Source organism: Amphimedon queenslandica, unplaced genomic scaffold (assembly GCF_000090795.2).
Source record: "Amphimedon queenslandica unplaced genomic scaffold, v1.1 AMPQUscaffold_13420, whole genome shotgun sequence".
Lineage (NCBI taxonomy): Eukaryota > Metazoa > Porifera > Demospongiae > Haplosclerida > Niphatidae > Amphimedon > Amphimedon queenslandica.
In genome coordinates this window covers 149,774-165,254 of record NW_003546344.1, presented here as the reverse complement: position 1 = coordinate 165,254, position 15,481 = coordinate 149,774, and the positions used below count along the sequence as shown (strand labels likewise).

General features: G+C 37.6%; 3 protein-coding genes and 2 long non-coding RNA genes across 5 annotated transcripts; 2 read left to right on the top strand and 3 right to left on the bottom strand.

Annotated features, from left to right (window-relative positions):
- Positions 1-2,249: 2,249 nt before the first annotated feature.
- LOC109581784 (uncharacterized) lies at positions 2,250-3,327 on the bottom strand. The gene is made up of 2 exons (XR_002184771.1): positions 3,290-3,327; positions 2,250-3,235 (listed from the first exon to the last, which is right to left on the bottom strand). It is a non-coding gene; the product is annotated as an uncharacterized LOC109581784 (long non-coding RNA).
- Positions 3,328-3,436: 109 nt separating this feature from the next.
- On the top strand, positions 3,437-4,629 carry LOC109581785 (uncharacterized). The gene is made up of 2 exons (XR_002184772.1): positions 3,437-3,508; positions 3,563-4,629. It is a non-coding gene; the product is annotated as an uncharacterized LOC109581785 (long non-coding RNA).
- A 376-nt stretch (positions 4,630-5,005) lies between these two features.
- Positions 5,006-10,797, bottom strand: LOC100633428 (calcium-independent protein kinase C). The gene is made up of 15 exons (XM_003386437.3): positions 10,309-10,797; positions 9,938-9,998; positions 9,260-9,413; positions 9,140-9,174; positions 9,009-9,088; positions 8,812-8,950; positions 8,417-8,544; positions 7,980-8,156; positions 7,748-7,918; positions 7,429-7,520; positions 7,090-7,152; positions 6,797-6,935; positions 6,381-6,569; positions 5,828-5,971; positions 5,006-5,489 (listed from the first exon to the last, which is right to left on the bottom strand). Exons 1-15 carry the CDS (start codon positions 10,657-10,659, stop codon positions 5,343-5,345), a joined length of 2,070 nt encoding a protein of 689 aa, XP_003386485.1. The 5' UTR covers positions 10,660-10,797; the 3' UTR covers positions 5,006-5,342.
- A 49-nt stretch (positions 10,798-10,846) lies between these two features.
- Positions 10,847-13,384, top strand: LOC100633299 (WD repeat-containing protein 92-like). The gene is made up of 8 exons (XM_011405501.2): positions 10,847-11,102; positions 11,148-11,248; positions 11,292-11,422; positions 11,880-12,097; positions 12,178-12,312; positions 12,560-12,660; positions 12,748-12,880; positions 13,195-13,384. Exons 1-8 carry the CDS (start codon positions 10,929-10,931, stop codon positions 13,267-13,269), a joined length of 1,068 nt encoding a protein of 355 aa, XP_011403803.2. The 5' UTR covers positions 10,847-10,928; the 3' UTR covers positions 13,270-13,384.
- On the bottom strand, positions 13,344-15,474 carry LOC100633172 (mitochondrial basic amino acids transporter-like). Its single transcript, XM_003386435.3, has 4 exons — positions 15,363-15,474; positions 15,273-15,316; positions 15,132-15,221; positions 13,344-14,197 (listed from the first exon to the last, which is right to left on the bottom strand). The coding sequence occupies exons 1-4, from the start codon at positions 15,400-15,402 to the stop codon at positions 13,454-13,456; spliced, it is 918 nt and encodes a 305-aa protein (XP_003386483.1). The 5' UTR covers positions 15,403-15,474; the 3' UTR covers positions 13,344-13,453.
- Between the last annotated feature and the right edge of the window lie 7 nt (positions 15,475-15,481).

Here is a 15,481-nt window from a genome sequence, read left to right as displayed (position 1 = left end):
ACTGGATACTTACCAATCAATTATGAAATTACTTGGATGGACAGCAGTGGCATGAAACCGTCCAATGGTATTATTGCTAATGGTGTCAACTCTCAGTTTAGGTCTCAACATGGCAGTCCTTCTACTAGTCCAGCTGTACAGAGTAACCTCACTATAGCATCAGTTAAAGTGGCTGACGGTGGTCTCTATACTTGTACTATGAGTGGTACTGGAGTGAGGGACACTATACTGCTTATTGTATTCAGACAGGTCACACAAATAGAGCTGGAATATTAACTAAAATGGATCTTAAAAGTGCCTAAAATGTAATTAAAATTAGTTGAAAATTGAAATTAAAATAAATAAAATTATAAATTAAAGTTTGTATGTGCATAGTGTGTCTCATGCATTTGCTTCATGAACACTGAAGAAAAGACAGAGGAGAGAGGGGGAAGAAAGTGGGACTGTGGGAGAGAGAAAGAAAGGGGATAGAAGTGACATAAATTTTAGGAATTCATCTTTTGTTGTTCATAATCACATTACCTAAAGGAAACAGATGGAGGGAGAGAGGTAAAGGAAACAAAATTAACTATCACAGTACAGCATTCAACTTTCAAGGTGTAAAACCTTTACAATTTTCACAGCCTTTAGCACAATCGTAAGATAAAGCTCCACAATTTGCAAAGTTTTTTAGGACTCCATGAAAAGTGGAAACATAGTGCTATATACATGTACATGTAGATCCATAGTATCTGATAATTTTTATACATTAGTAGAAACACCATAATCCTTGCATTTGTTGCTATTACTCTAGCCAAGAGTAGATAATGCGAACAATGTCATAACTACAGTATCTCATTTTACCCAATCAGAAGTCCCTTTCTTTTTGTGCACATTCTGTGGTACGGAATGCACACAGTCTATAAAAACAGTATTTTGAATGTTGCACCTCAATCTTATCTTATTGTGACGGTTCCAACAATGATTATGTCATAATGTTGGTTGAGCAACTGATGTACCGAATTTACAACAGCCATTAAAATAGTTTAACTATATTATTATAAACAATAGTATCAGTATTTTTGTTGCAGTTATAATGCTGAAAATAGCGTTATTAGTTTTGAATTTTAATATTGTTGGTTTTAGCCAGTACATTATTTTTTTTGCCATGCCCACTTGTGTCTAATCATGGTTATTGGCTGGGAACTCTATACTGGTTTATGCCTAATTTCTTTGAAAAAATTTTAAAGGTTTAAAATCAATGTTCATGAATCAAAACTATTATGACATTAAACTAAAAACTTTGTTTTGGATATGTATTGGAAACTGGGTTTCCTACTGAATTTTGGCATCAGCTTCTTGTCAAGTAGATTGTCAAGTTGCTCAAAATTGAAAATCACAAGGAGAGAATTCTCCATTAAAATTTTTTCCTAATACATATGCGTGTTCTTAAAAGATTTGATTTTTTACAAATTTTTTAAGTTGCTTAAAATTTGGTCAAATTTCGTCAAATATGGCTAGGAGAGAATCTCCATTTTTATAATTTTTCTGATCTATATACATCTTATCTGAGTTGATTCCAATTAAAATTAGATTTTAAAATAATAAATTGGCTCCAAATGCCATGTACATGTAGGTATTGGAGTGTTTGTCAGCTCATGTAGCACTCACTTAGCATACTTGGTGGAAAACCTTGATTGGAAAATGTAATAGAAATTGAGGAAAGCTAAAATAGCTAATTTTATTAGTTATTGTAACTAACTAAAGGAGTCAGGACACATCATTAATATATTATATATACATTTATCTATTTTTAGTTTTAAAAGAGAAAGTAAGTTATTGGGGATTAATTGTTTCAGAGGCTAACATTCCTTCTATTTTGACAAGGTACTCTAGTCCATTTGTGGATAAAGTGAGCAACCAGCTTGCCTCTCTTGTCTTAAATTCTTAATCAGGTATTGATAGTTTCTGGTATGGGGATAAATTTTCATTTATTGAGCTTTTATATTTGTTTTTATAAGTTTGTTTGACTTTTGTTGCATTTTTGATGTAAAATGTTCTCTATTCTTCTATTTATCCTCTTTTTCTACCTTCCTTCATGTCCTTGAACTGTTCTACTTTATACCTTTTGCATTTTTGATAGCATGAAATTTTGTGATTGGGCTAGAACTTGTATTTATTTGATTGTGCATGGTACCGTATAGCAGTAAAATTGGCCAAATAAATTCTCGGAGTCTACCATGAGTAGCCATCCTACCCTCATCGCCAAATTGTAATATATTTTAAATTCTTTATTCGGTTAAAACTCGAGAACAAGGGATAAGATCATGAGAGTATAATAGAGAGAGAACAGAGGAATGATAATTGAATAGAGTGCATGAAAAGCATGTGCTACAAAGCTACTATAACAAAAGAGCAGGCTAACAACACACATAATAATAATAATGGTACATTATGATAACACCTATGAACCTATAACTAAACACATTAACCACATAACATAGAGACATATAGAGATTAGAATAATTACAATAATACAATAATAAGAAGAATAGAATAATAAGAATAATACATACATATACATACATTACACTGACTACAAAACCACGGTCCAAAGCCTGGAGTTCTCCATGATACATAGCCAGGGTGGTGGACAAAGTAAAAGAAAGTAGCCACCAGGCTCCATCAGTTTCATCACAGACTGGCCAATCTCTCCACTATCAATACTGTCTGGATTGATGGCTCCATAGTCAAAGCCACCGCCATGCATGGCAAGCTTACATGTAGCAGAAATATTTTAGGTTTGTTATTTAATGATGGACACTATCTTCCAGTGACACCGTTAAGTCTTCAATTTTGATCGACAGGCCCCCATCTGTCCCGTATACCTGACCATTCAACCACTAGCTCAGTCAGCGATTATCTTGCTGCTGTATAGCCGTCATCAGCTTGTGAGTTCTTTGTGAATCCAAATCATTATAGCGCTCAACGAAAACCCAAAATCTTATGAAACAGCTTATCAAGTGAATTGGCATCCCAATTTTTCTGCCCTCTCTCTTAAAGTGGTGAAATGTTTATTGTTCAGTATCCGGGGGATACACTAACTGGATAATAATCCTTTGGACCACCAGTCCCTTCCCTTCACTGCCACCGTCTGTGTGGAGTAGTTACTTGCGCAACTTGCAGGACATCTGGTGGACTAGCCTACTAGGCCGGCCTTCCTGTGGACCATGCTCATACGATTAGCGAGGATATTCTAGTCGGGAGAAAAAATGGTTATAAAAGGCACATCAGTACTGACTAGACTGACTTTGTTCTATCTTTCGCAATGGGTAAAAGTTGGGGGCTTTATCATCCCGTCATCTCCTTCCAGAATTTTTATTATTGTTCCAAGAACCTTTTCAGGGTCCCAGCGTCTAAGAAGCATCAGCCGTTAAGTAATGGAGAGAGACGCTCTTGTGACTTCCTATTGATAGAGTCTTTCTCTGAATCCCTCGGAGAAGAAATCCATCGTGGTGCCTGGATCCAGGTATTTGATGAAATCCTTTCTGAACTTGCTTTGACATGCACAGGAATCCTCTAGGCTCCCAATTTATATCTGACTTTCTGACCTGTTTTGAGTGGTGTACCACAAGGGAGTGTCATTGGGCCTCTATTCTTACTCTATATTTGCTGACGACTCCAAATGTTTTAATGAGATCTCCTCTGCAGTTGACTGCTCTATATAGTGCTGCAAGAGAAACCGAATGCAGCCCACAACTCAAGTGGAGCATATATACTATCTATGAGTGGAGCGATGAATGGGACTTAAAGTTTAACATTATAGCCAAAAAATTGCCAGTACGATTTTCAAAAAGTAGTTGTAGACCTCCACCATATGATTAAACGATCCATGGGATAACATCTCTGCCTGCAGTACAACTAAAGATCTTGCATGGTATCAATTTTTCATCAGATGTATTGTGGTCACACTTGTCAGATCCTTGTGGTCTTATGGTTCCCAGGTATGGAGACCTACTTTAGGGAAAGATATTGTGAGTTTGGAAAGGATTCAGAGACGTGCTACTAAGTTTATATTGTCAGATTATTATTCTACCTACAAGGATCATTTGATTATAAACTCAGCCTCCTGCCACTAGCTATGTATCTTGAATATCTGGATATTTCTTTTATGTTCCATGCACTGCTCAGTATATGGATGCTGGTGGTAACTTTGATCTCTCTTCTTATATCTCCTTTGCTCACAGTACTACCAGGGCTGCTAGCCTCAATATAAACTGCTACACAACACTCCCCAGTCCCCACTTAACTCTTTCCTCTCATTTCTATTTTAATTGCCTTCCCCGATTTTGGAACAAACTTCCTTTCTTCAATCTCTCCCAATCTATTCACACTCTGTATTAAACTCAAGAAATTTCTCTGGTCCTAATTTCTAGATAATTTTGATGGTAATAATCCTAGATGTACTTTTATTTTTATGTGTATTTGCAATAAATTTTTGCCATGTCCTACGTCCACTAACTTGTTTCATCTCTCATACTGGTATTTGTTGTCTTTTTCTTTTCTCTACTACTGTGTCTGTGTTACCCTACTTATTAGTTTATTTATACTGGGTATGCAGCTTCTCGGTTGTATGTCTCTCAAACTGCATTTCTCTCACTCTTTATTAAAATAATAATAACTTTAGTAATACATGTAGTTAATAAACTACAGATAACATCAGTTAAAATTGATAATTCTCTCCTTTTCAATTTTGACAAAATTTGGCCAAAGACCTTTTACTATAGTGCAGAGACTTTGGCCCGATTTTGGGGCAACATTAAAATTTATCAAAAAATACAAATTAATTTTGATCTGAATCAACTCAAGTTACAAAGTATTCTCTAGAGTTTTTTGGAATACCATGTTTTTCACAAGCATATTATACTAAGTTGCTAACAGCATGCATATTGTTGACATTGAATATGCCAAAATCTTATGAGGAGTATGGAGTAGATATATAGACATTGTAAATTTTTTTGCACAATTTTTATTAAAATTTTTATTCTAAAATTCATACATTTATCATGATGTGATTATTCATTAATAATAACAATAATAATAATAATAATAATAGTACACATTAAAGCTCAGGTGTAGTTTTTTCACTTCATAATGAGAATTAAAGAGAGGGAGGGGCTAGAAAGACACAGCAAAAGCAAATAATAACTATTAATAAATTTAAAGAAATGAATAATAATAATAATAACAATATTCTTGATATGCGTTGATCAAAAGTTAACAATAATTTTTATTAGTGGTATGTATACTCAAAGCCACACCCACATACAGTACTCTATATAAGGTAAGAGGCTCCTACTCTGCTATGCGACAAACTCGGCGTTTGTGTATGTGAAATCTTTAAATTCAGTTTGAGAGATGTTATCTAAAGCTGATGATTCTATTGGAGTGAGTCTTGGTTCTTCCGTTATAAAGTCAGCATCGAAATTACTAAAATCACGTTTGCCACGCTACAAGGAAAAGGATGAGATTCAATTACCGTATAGAAGGAAATTGTGGAGGGAGTTAAATTTGGCGAATTGCTAAATTTAGGTGATTGGTGAATTTTAATTTGGCAAATTTTTGGCCATGTGCCATTAGCATGCGCATAATGGCTCAAAATGGCAGATTTTATTTTGGCGAATGGCTATCAAAACAACAAATTTGCCAAATTTAACTACCTCCAATATTTCCTTCTATACGGTATTAGAGAAAGAGGATAGGGAAAAGGAAGAAAAGAGAAGGGAGGGGAAGAGAAAAGGAGGTGAGTTAAGGAGAGAAAAGAAGAGGAGAAGAGATGTATACTAACCACTTGTGGTTTAAAAGGAGGTGGTATTTGTCTCTTCTCTAGTTTCTCCCAGTCAATGGTCCTAAAGAAGGCGTGAATCTTAATCTGTCTCTCGCCTATACCAGGCTGACATCCTAATCTCCTTGCTGGGTTCTTTGTTAAAAACTAAAAAAAAAAAATTAAAAGTAACACATTAATTGGGTGAAGCCCACTCTGGTGAAAATTTTCTGTATGTACAGTACATGTATGTACTGTCACTGCTGTGTATGGGCGTGACTGGGAGGCGTGGCCAAAAGGCTGAGCCCCTTAATGTTTTACATTCTTTCTAGTAATAATGAATTGATCTCTTATTGTGATAGAGATTAGGCGAGGGCCCCTGCTGCTTAAAACAATAAGAATAAATAATCATTAATAATTTCTTATCACTAACAGACCACACTACCATAATTGGCTAATTGATGATAGAGCATGAGCTCTGCATGTGCACAACACACATCAAATAGGCACACATGTACATGTACATTGTAGACACTATACATGTACTATACATGTACATGTACATGCTTTGCCTTACCCCTCTTAATATGGAGTTGGCCTCTCGACTCAACCAGACTGGATAAAGGACCTCGTCATTTCTAATCGCTTCAAACAACTCGTCCTCATTGTCAGCCTCAAACGGAGGCTGTCCGGCCATCATCTCATACATGAGGATACCCAGAGCCCACCAGTCCACAGAGGAACCGTAATCCTTCTCTTCTAGTATCTGAGAGGAAGAGAGTTCATGTCAAGTAATGATAACATAATGGAACTACATGTTACATTGTAAATAATGAATCACATTGTAAACTGTCAGTTCCATATTTCTATAACAGCCTTTCTGACTACAATTATCTCTTCCCCCTCCCTCTCTCTCCTTCCTTTCCTCTACTCTCTCTCTCTTTCCCTCCCTCCCTCCCTCTCTCTCTCTCCCTCTCTCTTTTTCCCTCTCACTTCTGGAGCAATGTAGTCAGGAGTTCCACAGAAAGTTGAGGTGAGGCGGCCATCTTTAATATTCTCTTTACACATTCCAAAATCAGCAACTTTAACGTGACCATCAGAATCAAGAAGAACATTATCGAGTTTAAGATCTCTGGAATAGAAAAAGAGAGAGAAGTAAAAAGAAAAAAAGAGATTTAAAGATTTAGAGAAGACAATAAAGCATACATGTACATTATGTTCATAGTACATGCAGAACTTGCAATATATGTGTATTATTATGAAAATTTACTTAACACTCCAATTACCTGTATATAATACCCACGTTGTGAAGAAACAGCAGAGCAAGAATGATCTCAGCCGAATAAAACCTAAAAATATAATTTCAAGTTCATGATACAATGGTCATGCAATTAAGATAAGTAGGCGTGGCAAAACAGGATGTAGGAGTAGGCGTGATACTCAGTCTATACCATAAATGACAGATAATTAAAGAGCATCAAACAAAGATAGACACATCAGACTGTCTTCAAGCCAACAGCTACCAATAATAAATGTACTGGATACAGTAGGAGTACATGCATGCATGAACATGTACATGTACATGCATTAAACGATTGTTGAGTGGGTTATTATTGTTGCAGTACCTTGCTCTGTCTTCATCGAATTTCCTGACTCTCTGAATTTGGAACATGAGATCGCCCCCGTTAACATACTCCATGACAAAGAATAACCTCTCCTGGAGAGGAAGGGAGGGAAAGAGAGAGGGGGGGGGAGAAGAGAGGAAGAAATAAAATGAGAAAGAGATAAAGATGCATAAAGACATTAAGATGAAAGAGGAGACAGTATCCAACAAGAAAAAGAGAGAAATAAAGATACATAAGTGTGAACAAACCAACAGCTAGTCAAAAAAACACAAACCAATGCGAATGGAATAATGTACATAATATAAAGTGTGTATCATACCTCTGTCTGGAAACAAGAGTGCATGGAAGTTAAGTAAGGATGTCTACAAGCTAATGCCAGCACTCTCTTCTCTGTCAGCACACACTCAATGTCATCATCTTGTATCACGTCTTTACGCAACACTTTAATGGCATACACACGATCACTGTTCTTCATTTCAGCTAACAGAACCTATACTCACACACACACATCACATGATATTATACACATGTTCACTCGATTATTGACTTACTTTCCCAAAGGAGCCTTTACCGAGGACTTTGAGGAATTTAAAATCATCTAGAGTGACAACTTTCTGCAAGGCTGCAGGCTCTGGGGCTTTAATCTGACGAACAGGGGCAGGAATATCGGGAGGTTTCAAGGGACCGTTCTCCTCCGATTTCACAGAAGTTACGGATTTTCTTTTAGACTAAAGAGAGGGAAAGAGACAGTTAGGGAGGGAGAGAGAAAGAGAGGAAGAAGGACAAAGTTTAAAGTTATAATGAAAGGAAATAAGAATATAGGCTGCCAATAATTAATATGACAAATATACTACATGATCAATTATGATGTAAGCTTCTATTGTCATTCGAAACAACAAATGAAGAAATCAACAATACAAATACAAAGAATATCATCATAGCAAGTGTATACATGCATGTATGTGTACAATAAGTAGCTTAAGCTTACTCCGGATAAGCTAAGCTGATCGGCAGAGACACCCATCTGTGACATCATCTTGGCCAGTGAGACTTGATCTATGCCACAGCTATGGGCAACAAACTGCTCACATCTTTGATGTACATTAATAGCACAAGCTAAGAGAAAGAGAGGGAGAGAGAGAGATGGAGAGAGAGGGGGGAGAGAGAGAGGTAGAGGAGAGAGAGAGAGAGGAGAGAGAGGGAGAGAGAAGAGAAAAAAGAGAGAGGGAAAGAAAAAATATATATAATATACATGTACAATATAGCATGAAAGAGAGAGAGAGGCAATATTAAGAACTAAAGGTGGGAGAAAAATAACAAGAACAAACTGAAAGGGAAAGATGAGAGAAACAAAGATGACATAATACATGTGAATGGACATACCTTCACATTTCAGTCCTTGCCTATATAATCCCCATAGTAACGAACCACAATGTGAACAGAAGGTTGGTCTTTTGTAGTTATGGACTTTAAACCGATGAGGAACATTTATGCTAAAACGAGCCGAAGCCTTAGCAGTGTCCTAAGGTACATGTACATGTATAGTCATGTGATGGTCATGTGACATATATGTATCTCACCTCATCCTCGGTGATTTTCCGGCCAGTACATGGCGTGATTATCGATTTGTGACATCTCTTGTGGACGACCATAGAACAAACTAAAAAAACAAGCATTTAAAACCAGTTCTCTATCGATTCAATAACAGTACCTTGACATTGATAGCCTTGCTTGTTGACCAGACCCCTTTTAACAAGACAGATCAGAGGAGGGAGGGAGGGAGAGAGACACATGTAAAGTAAACAATACAATAATTCATTTATTCTCTTACCAAATGAAGTCCCTGCAGTGAGCACAAAATGTAAACTGCCTCAGATAAGTTGCCATAAATTTGTGAGCATTCACAATATGAATCTTTCTCCTCACTGCTCCACGATGGCCCTTGATTACCTGACTACGAACATGAAACTCTTTCTTTGCTAAACCTTGGGAATAATTAGAGAGGAGAGAGAGGGGGGAAGGGGAGAGAGAGAAGGGGAAGGGGAGAGAGAGAAGAGGAAGGGGAGAGAGAGGGGAAGGGAAGAGAGAGAGGGGGGAAGGGAAGACAGAGAGGGGGAGAGAGAGAGGAGAGAGAGAGAGGAGGGAGGGGAGAGAGAGAGAGGCGAGAGAGAGAGAGAGAGAGGAGAGAGAGGCGAGAGAGAGAGAGAGAGAGAGAGAGAGGAGAGAGAGGGGAGGAAGGGAAAGAATGGATAAACAAGAGCATTATAAAAGGTGTGGCCACTGTGGCTTCTGTATGTCTATCCATCAACATCTTTTATGGTAATATTTGTGATGCAATGCTTGCCTGTCAGTGAGTATAGGGGGATTGCTAATGAGTATTAACTGTCTACATTATTAAAATTATGTGTGCAGTGTGTACCAGGTATGTACATGTACGTACATGCACACAAGATGTAGTGGGCATAAACAGATACATGTGTACATGTATGTGTGTGGTTATGACACTTACTTCCCCATTTCTCTTGGAACTGAATACGAAAGCGAATTGAACCTTCTGGCTCCAACTCAAGCTACATGTAGAAAGAGAGAGAGAGAGAGAAAATGTAACATACCAACAAAAGTATGACAAATGCATATAAGTCCTAATAATAACAACAACACTGTAAAATAATAAATATACAAGTATGCACCCCCTAATTGCCTGGTCCACAAACACTAATATTACAATTACTTTTAAAAATATTATTACTAATTATCACTACAACTAAACATGTGGTACATGTGCTTTCGTGTTGACCCCTCCCTCCTTTTAATACATCATTAGTCCATGGACAATCGAGAAACTACCTATACCTAGAAACTCTCTATAGTATTACTTACAGTAAACTCATCTTCCTTTGTGAGCCTGATTTCAGAGACAGGAACTTGTACGTGTGCAATGAAAGGGTTGGGGGGTATCGTCGAGGCATGAAACAAGGCTATTTGCATCCTAGAAGCATCCTCTACAGGCTCTTCGACCAGCTCGTTCCAAACGGGACAGTACGTGTTGGTCTTGTGGGTCGTTTTGCCAAAATAAATGTCGTCGAAATCCACGACGCAGTATGGATCAAAGTCCTTGTTAGAGAGCTTGTGGCCCCCGGGAAGGGTGACTGATTTGAGGTTCTGCGCCTCTAGGATGGTCATAGAGACCAGGCCAGTGAAAGTATCTGGATTACCTCCCGCGCCAGCCATCACTCATCAGGAGTACTGGATAGACGAGAGAGATGAGGGACGGGGCTAAAGTGAAAAAAAAAAGATGGCAGGAAGGAGGGTTGTTTGTTAGAAGTCAATCGAGAGAGTATAAAACGATAAACTAAACCAAACACTATCAATAAGGACTGAAAGATAAGACAGAGGAAACGGACTCAAGTGACGAAGGAAAAAACGAATTATTAAATTATTTGGCCACGCCTCCTTAATAGAAATGAATTATTATTAACCCCCAAGCAAAACCAAATAAAATGGACAAGCCTCAGATCATAGCCCACGTTGAAAAGAGCCTCAATTTCACACTCTACGACGCCAAGTGGATACCATGCAGTGCTAAGTGTGTCGTCCTAGGCTCTCACCCTCGAGATACGGGTGCATTCCATATATACGAGCTAAGCAAAGGGGAGCTCAAGTCTATCAAAGAGGTCAGGTGATGGTCACGTGACCCCTTTACTCTCTTATTTTTTTAGTCCGAAAAAAAGCATTCCTTCAAGTGTGGGACATTCGGCGGGACAAGTTTGCACCAGCGTAATCTAGCAACCGGGGACTTTGCTGGCTTCCTCCAAATATGGTCAGCCAAGTGCTAATTAATTAGAATAACGTCTTTTTTGTAGGGACCTGGAAAAAACTGACCTCCCGATATACTCGGTGAAAGGTCACGAGTTGATAATTAACGCTATTGATGGAGTGGGTGGGCTGGGGATTGGAGGAGGGGCTCCAGAGATAGTGACAGGAAGCAGAGATGGTAAGCTAAAGTATAGATTTATTATCAAAATTAGGGCTGGTGGAGTTTTGTTTACTTCCTTTTATTAGGCGAGCTAATCATATTAATATGATAAATTGTATTTTATGAATTATAATAAGGGCATGTGATATGCATGTGTGTATAATTTGAGATTAGTGAGGAATTCCTATACAAATTAGTATGGGATTATTATTAATTATGGTAATAAACTATTTGTACAGGCACATTAGGTCTGGTATGCATAATAATTGTATGGCAACACTGTAATGTGAATGACAATACTTTAAAGTTAGATACACATGTATGTGCGTATGTGTAAATTATTATTAATCTATTTATTTACGTTGACTGTTATGCTAATTGTATAAGGTTATATAGCCTTGGTTTATGTCTATACAGTTATCCACTTTGTTTATTTAATACAGCGATTACATGTGAATATAACGTGTACTTGTAGGTACTGTTAAAGTTTGGGATCCTCGTCAAAAGGGCACGCCCGTGGCCACCATGTCTCCGGCCGAGGGTGACATGAAGAGGGACTGCTGGGCAGTTGCTTTCGGTAATTCGTACAATGATGAAGAGAGGTGTGTCGTGTCTGGATATGACAATGGAGACATTAAAATGTTTGATTTGAGAACCATGACTTTAAAATGGGAGACCAATGTTAAGAATGGGGTAAGAAAAGAATCAATTTTTTTGCTACTTTTTACTTTATATTCTTAACCTTTCTCTCTCTCTCTCTCCTTTTTTTTTAGGTCTGTGGGTTAGAGTTTGATAGGAAAGATATTCCAATGAACAAGCTGGTCTCTGCTACCCTAGAATCAAAATTTAACTTGTTTGATCTTAGAACTTTCCATCCAGCAAAAGGCTACACATCACTTACTGAAAAGGTAGCAGAGAGAGAGGGAGAAAGAAGTCATAATAATGTCCTAACTGGTTGTTGTTATTGTTGTTTCTATTGTTGTTACTTTGACATTCCTTCTTTGTAATATAATTATTAATTAGCACATTCACTTTCCATCAGTCATATGTCAGCTTTCGAGTTTTTATTTATCTTTTTACAAAAATACTTATCTTTATCTGATTATCTCACTTTCCATCTCTTTCCCTCCTCACCCTTTCTCTTTCTGTTGTTAGTATCACAAGTCCACCACACTGTGGTGTGCAAGACACTCACCTCACAATCGTGACCTCTTCATGACAACTGGTGGAGACGGATCTATTAGTTTATGGAAATAGTTAGTGTCCATGTACATGTGCATGTACCTATACTGTACTCAAAATTTATGTCTTCCTATCCCTTCCCCCTTTTCCTCTTCTTTTAGTTCCTACCCCAGTAAGAGAAGCAAGGCTGATGAAGGCGGGCATGAGGTTGGGGTAGTCGGTTCTGTTGGTCTCCTTCAAACTGTCACTTTCTCGACTCAACCAATCTCTAGTCTTGACTGGAGCCCAGATAAGGTGCAGTGACATACCGTATAGCGGGAAATTTTCGAGGATAACAAATTTTGCAAATTTCTTCATGATTCACGAAATTAAATTCCTTGAAAATCAATTTAATACGGTACAAGATGGCAAATTAGTAGAAATTCGCAAAAAATTAATTCCACAAACTTCCGGATACAGATCATTCGCGAAATTTATTATCCTCGAAAAAAAAACCACTATACGGTATAGGGGGGGGGGATTGGAGAACTACTGTACATGTAGTTTAAATTAGAAGTGGTACTAGTTTTTAAATTACCATTTTTACTGTACATGTTCTTATATTATAGGAAGGGTTGCTTGTTACAACATCTTTTGATCAAACTGTTCGTATATGTCTCGTCACCAGACTCAGTACATGTTAATTATTCATATCACACACACACACACACTTACAATCATCCAACACAACCATTTCACTTGATTGTAATAATAATTATTATGTTATCATAAAAGAAGATATCTTCATTGGAAATTTAACATCGTGAAAATTATCACGTGCTACAATTAAGAATAAAACACAATAAATTATAATAAATAGAATGAGGACTATGATTCTCTTCTCCAAAATCTCAGAATATAAGTCACAGTAGAGAATGTGGCAGCATTGGTAGGAAAAGCTCTGATCAAAGTCGAGTTCAAGCCTCTAAAAAAGACCTTGTACCCCTCGGCCCGATAGCTCTTCCTAAAGCAATCCACCATACCTGTATACTGCTGTGGACCGTCGACGCCATCTACCTGTATCCGTGATTTAATTACGTCAAATGGATAAGTCACCAGCCATGCGTTGATCCCACTAAAACCGCCAGCGAGGCAGAGCTCCATTGGGCCCAGATCAGTCACGGGTTCCCCGCGGGCTAATTTCAGACAAAGATAATCGTAAGTATAAAAGTACACAGCAAAAGCTGGGGTCTCCCGCCAAAACGTCACAGTCAATCCGTTACTCAGTCCGAGCGGCCCTTCTGTTCTGACAATGTGGAGTGCTGTCTGTAGGGGACCTCGGTATTGCGGAGACCTACCTCCAGCTGATTTGACATCCTTTTTCTTGCGTATGGTATGTTCTTTGCCAATGCCTTGCATTTGCATCCTTAGCTTTATGAGCTCAAGAGGTGAGCATATGAAGCACTGGACTACTCCTGCTGAAGCACCTGAAATGGCTGAATTAGTAAGGAAAGGAAAAAGGCTTAGGTTCTCAAGGTGACGCATTGAAATACCGTACACTCCAAATATGGTAGCATTTATGGCGGCCATTCCAAGGAGCGGTGATGCCATCCCTTTATACAGACCATGTACCTAAGAATAGTAACGAAAACTGATTAAGTGTGAGTAATAGTGAAATGAACAAGTTAATGTAATCAGAACCAGGAATTAAATTAAAAGGTACAGTACATGCACATGTATAAACAGTCAGCATAATAGAAAAACAATTACACACGTACAAATGCATGCAATGTGGTGAAACGAGACAGCATCATAGCATGAATCAGTACTCATAATAGACATGCAACCATGAAATTACATTATTAGTATCATTATTAGCTAGTACTGGGCTATACACTGTGTATGCTGATGTTGTATGGCTTGTTGGAACTAATCTTTATTTAATGTTGGCAAACAAACCAAATGGACGATAGGGATAAAGTAATTTTCAATATTATTAATATTTTATTTTTATTTTTCTAGCTAAACATTAAAAGTACTATACTGTATTTGTGGCTGCTGGTAATGGTGAATTTCATACACCAAAATACTTTTGGAATCAGCTCAAACTATAAAAGCAGCATAAGGACATACCGGTATACATGTATGAGAAAAACATTAAAATGAAGAATTCTTTTCTAGTCATTTTTGGTGAAATTTGGCCAAAGACCATGTAGTAGTACAGGGACTTTGGCCCAATTTTGGAGCAGCTTTAAAAATTCATAAAAATCAATTTTGATTGGAATCAGCTCAAACTTGCTACACAGCATAAAAACATGTAAATGTATCAGGAAAATTATAAAAACAGAGAATTCTCTCCTAGTCATTTTTGGAAAAATTTGACCAATGACCCTGTATTACTATAGCACAAGGACTTTGGTCTAATTTTTGAGCAACTTGAAAAATTCATAAAAAATCCAAGTTGCTCAGAATGAGCTCAAATTTCAAAACAGAAGGGCATCAGAAAAAAATTTAAAATTAAGAACACTTATAAATTAAAATTATCAGACATATACGCATAGCCTACCCCTTCAGTTTTAATGATATCAGCAAAGCAATGAATAGTTCCATGATATCTTATTGCCCTTCCCCCCACTCCTTGGGTCTGGAGCCTAGACTGTATGTAAACAAAGGAGTAGGTGTGGCTCATCATAAAATTATTAATTACCTTCACTGTGTCGAATGGGTGACCGACTATAAGGCCTGATACACCTAAAAAGAAGGAAGAATGGAGTCTCAGATTGATGAGTGCACTTACCTCCCCACCATCCCGCTACAAACTCTTGAAGGATTGACATGAGCGTCCAGCATGACCCTCAATCGTGACACACCTTCACGTGATCTCCGCCCATGTTAGTATCCGGTAAATACTTATAG

Excerpts from the sequence above, each read along its gene's own strand:
- LOC100633428 (XM_003386437.3), bottom strand. The coding sequence starts at position 10,659 with ATGGCTGGCGCGGGAGGTAATCCAGATACTTTCACTGGCCTGGTCTCT. Across the intron at positions 9,414-9,937 it reads GTTCCAAGAGAAATGGGGAA|GTTTAGCAAAGAAAGAGTTT; the intron begins GTAAGTGTCATA and ends ATTATTCCCAAG. Across the intron at positions 6,936-7,089 it reads AACGTGGGTATTATATACAG|AGATCTTAAACTCGATAATG; the intron begins GTAATTGGAGTG and ends TTTCTATTCCAG.
- LOC100633299 (XM_011405501.2), top strand. The coding sequence starts at position 10,929 with ATGGACAAGCCTCAGATCATAGCCCACGTTGAAAAGAGCCTCAATTTC. Across the intron at positions 11,103-11,147 it reads AGCTCAAGTCTATCAAAGAG|TCCGAAAAAAAGCATTCCTT; the intron begins GTCAGGTGATGG and ends TTATTTTTTTAG. Across the intron at positions 11,249-11,291 it reads GCTGGCTTCCTCCAAATATG|GGACCTGGAAAAAACTGACC; the intron begins GTCAGCCAAGTG and ends TCTTTTTTGTAG.
- LOC100633172 (XM_003386435.3), bottom strand. The coding sequence starts at position 15,402 with ATGTCAATCCTTCAAGAGTTTGTAGCGGGATGGTGGGGAG. Across the intron at positions 15,317-15,362 it reads TGTAGCGGGATGGTGGGGAG|GTGTATCAGGCCTTATAGTC; the intron begins GTAAGTGCACTC and ends CCTTCTTTTTAG. Across the intron at positions 14,198-15,131 it reads ATATCATTAAAACTGAAGGG|GTACATGGTCTGTATAAAGG; the intron begins GTAGGCTATGCG and ends TACTATTCTTAG.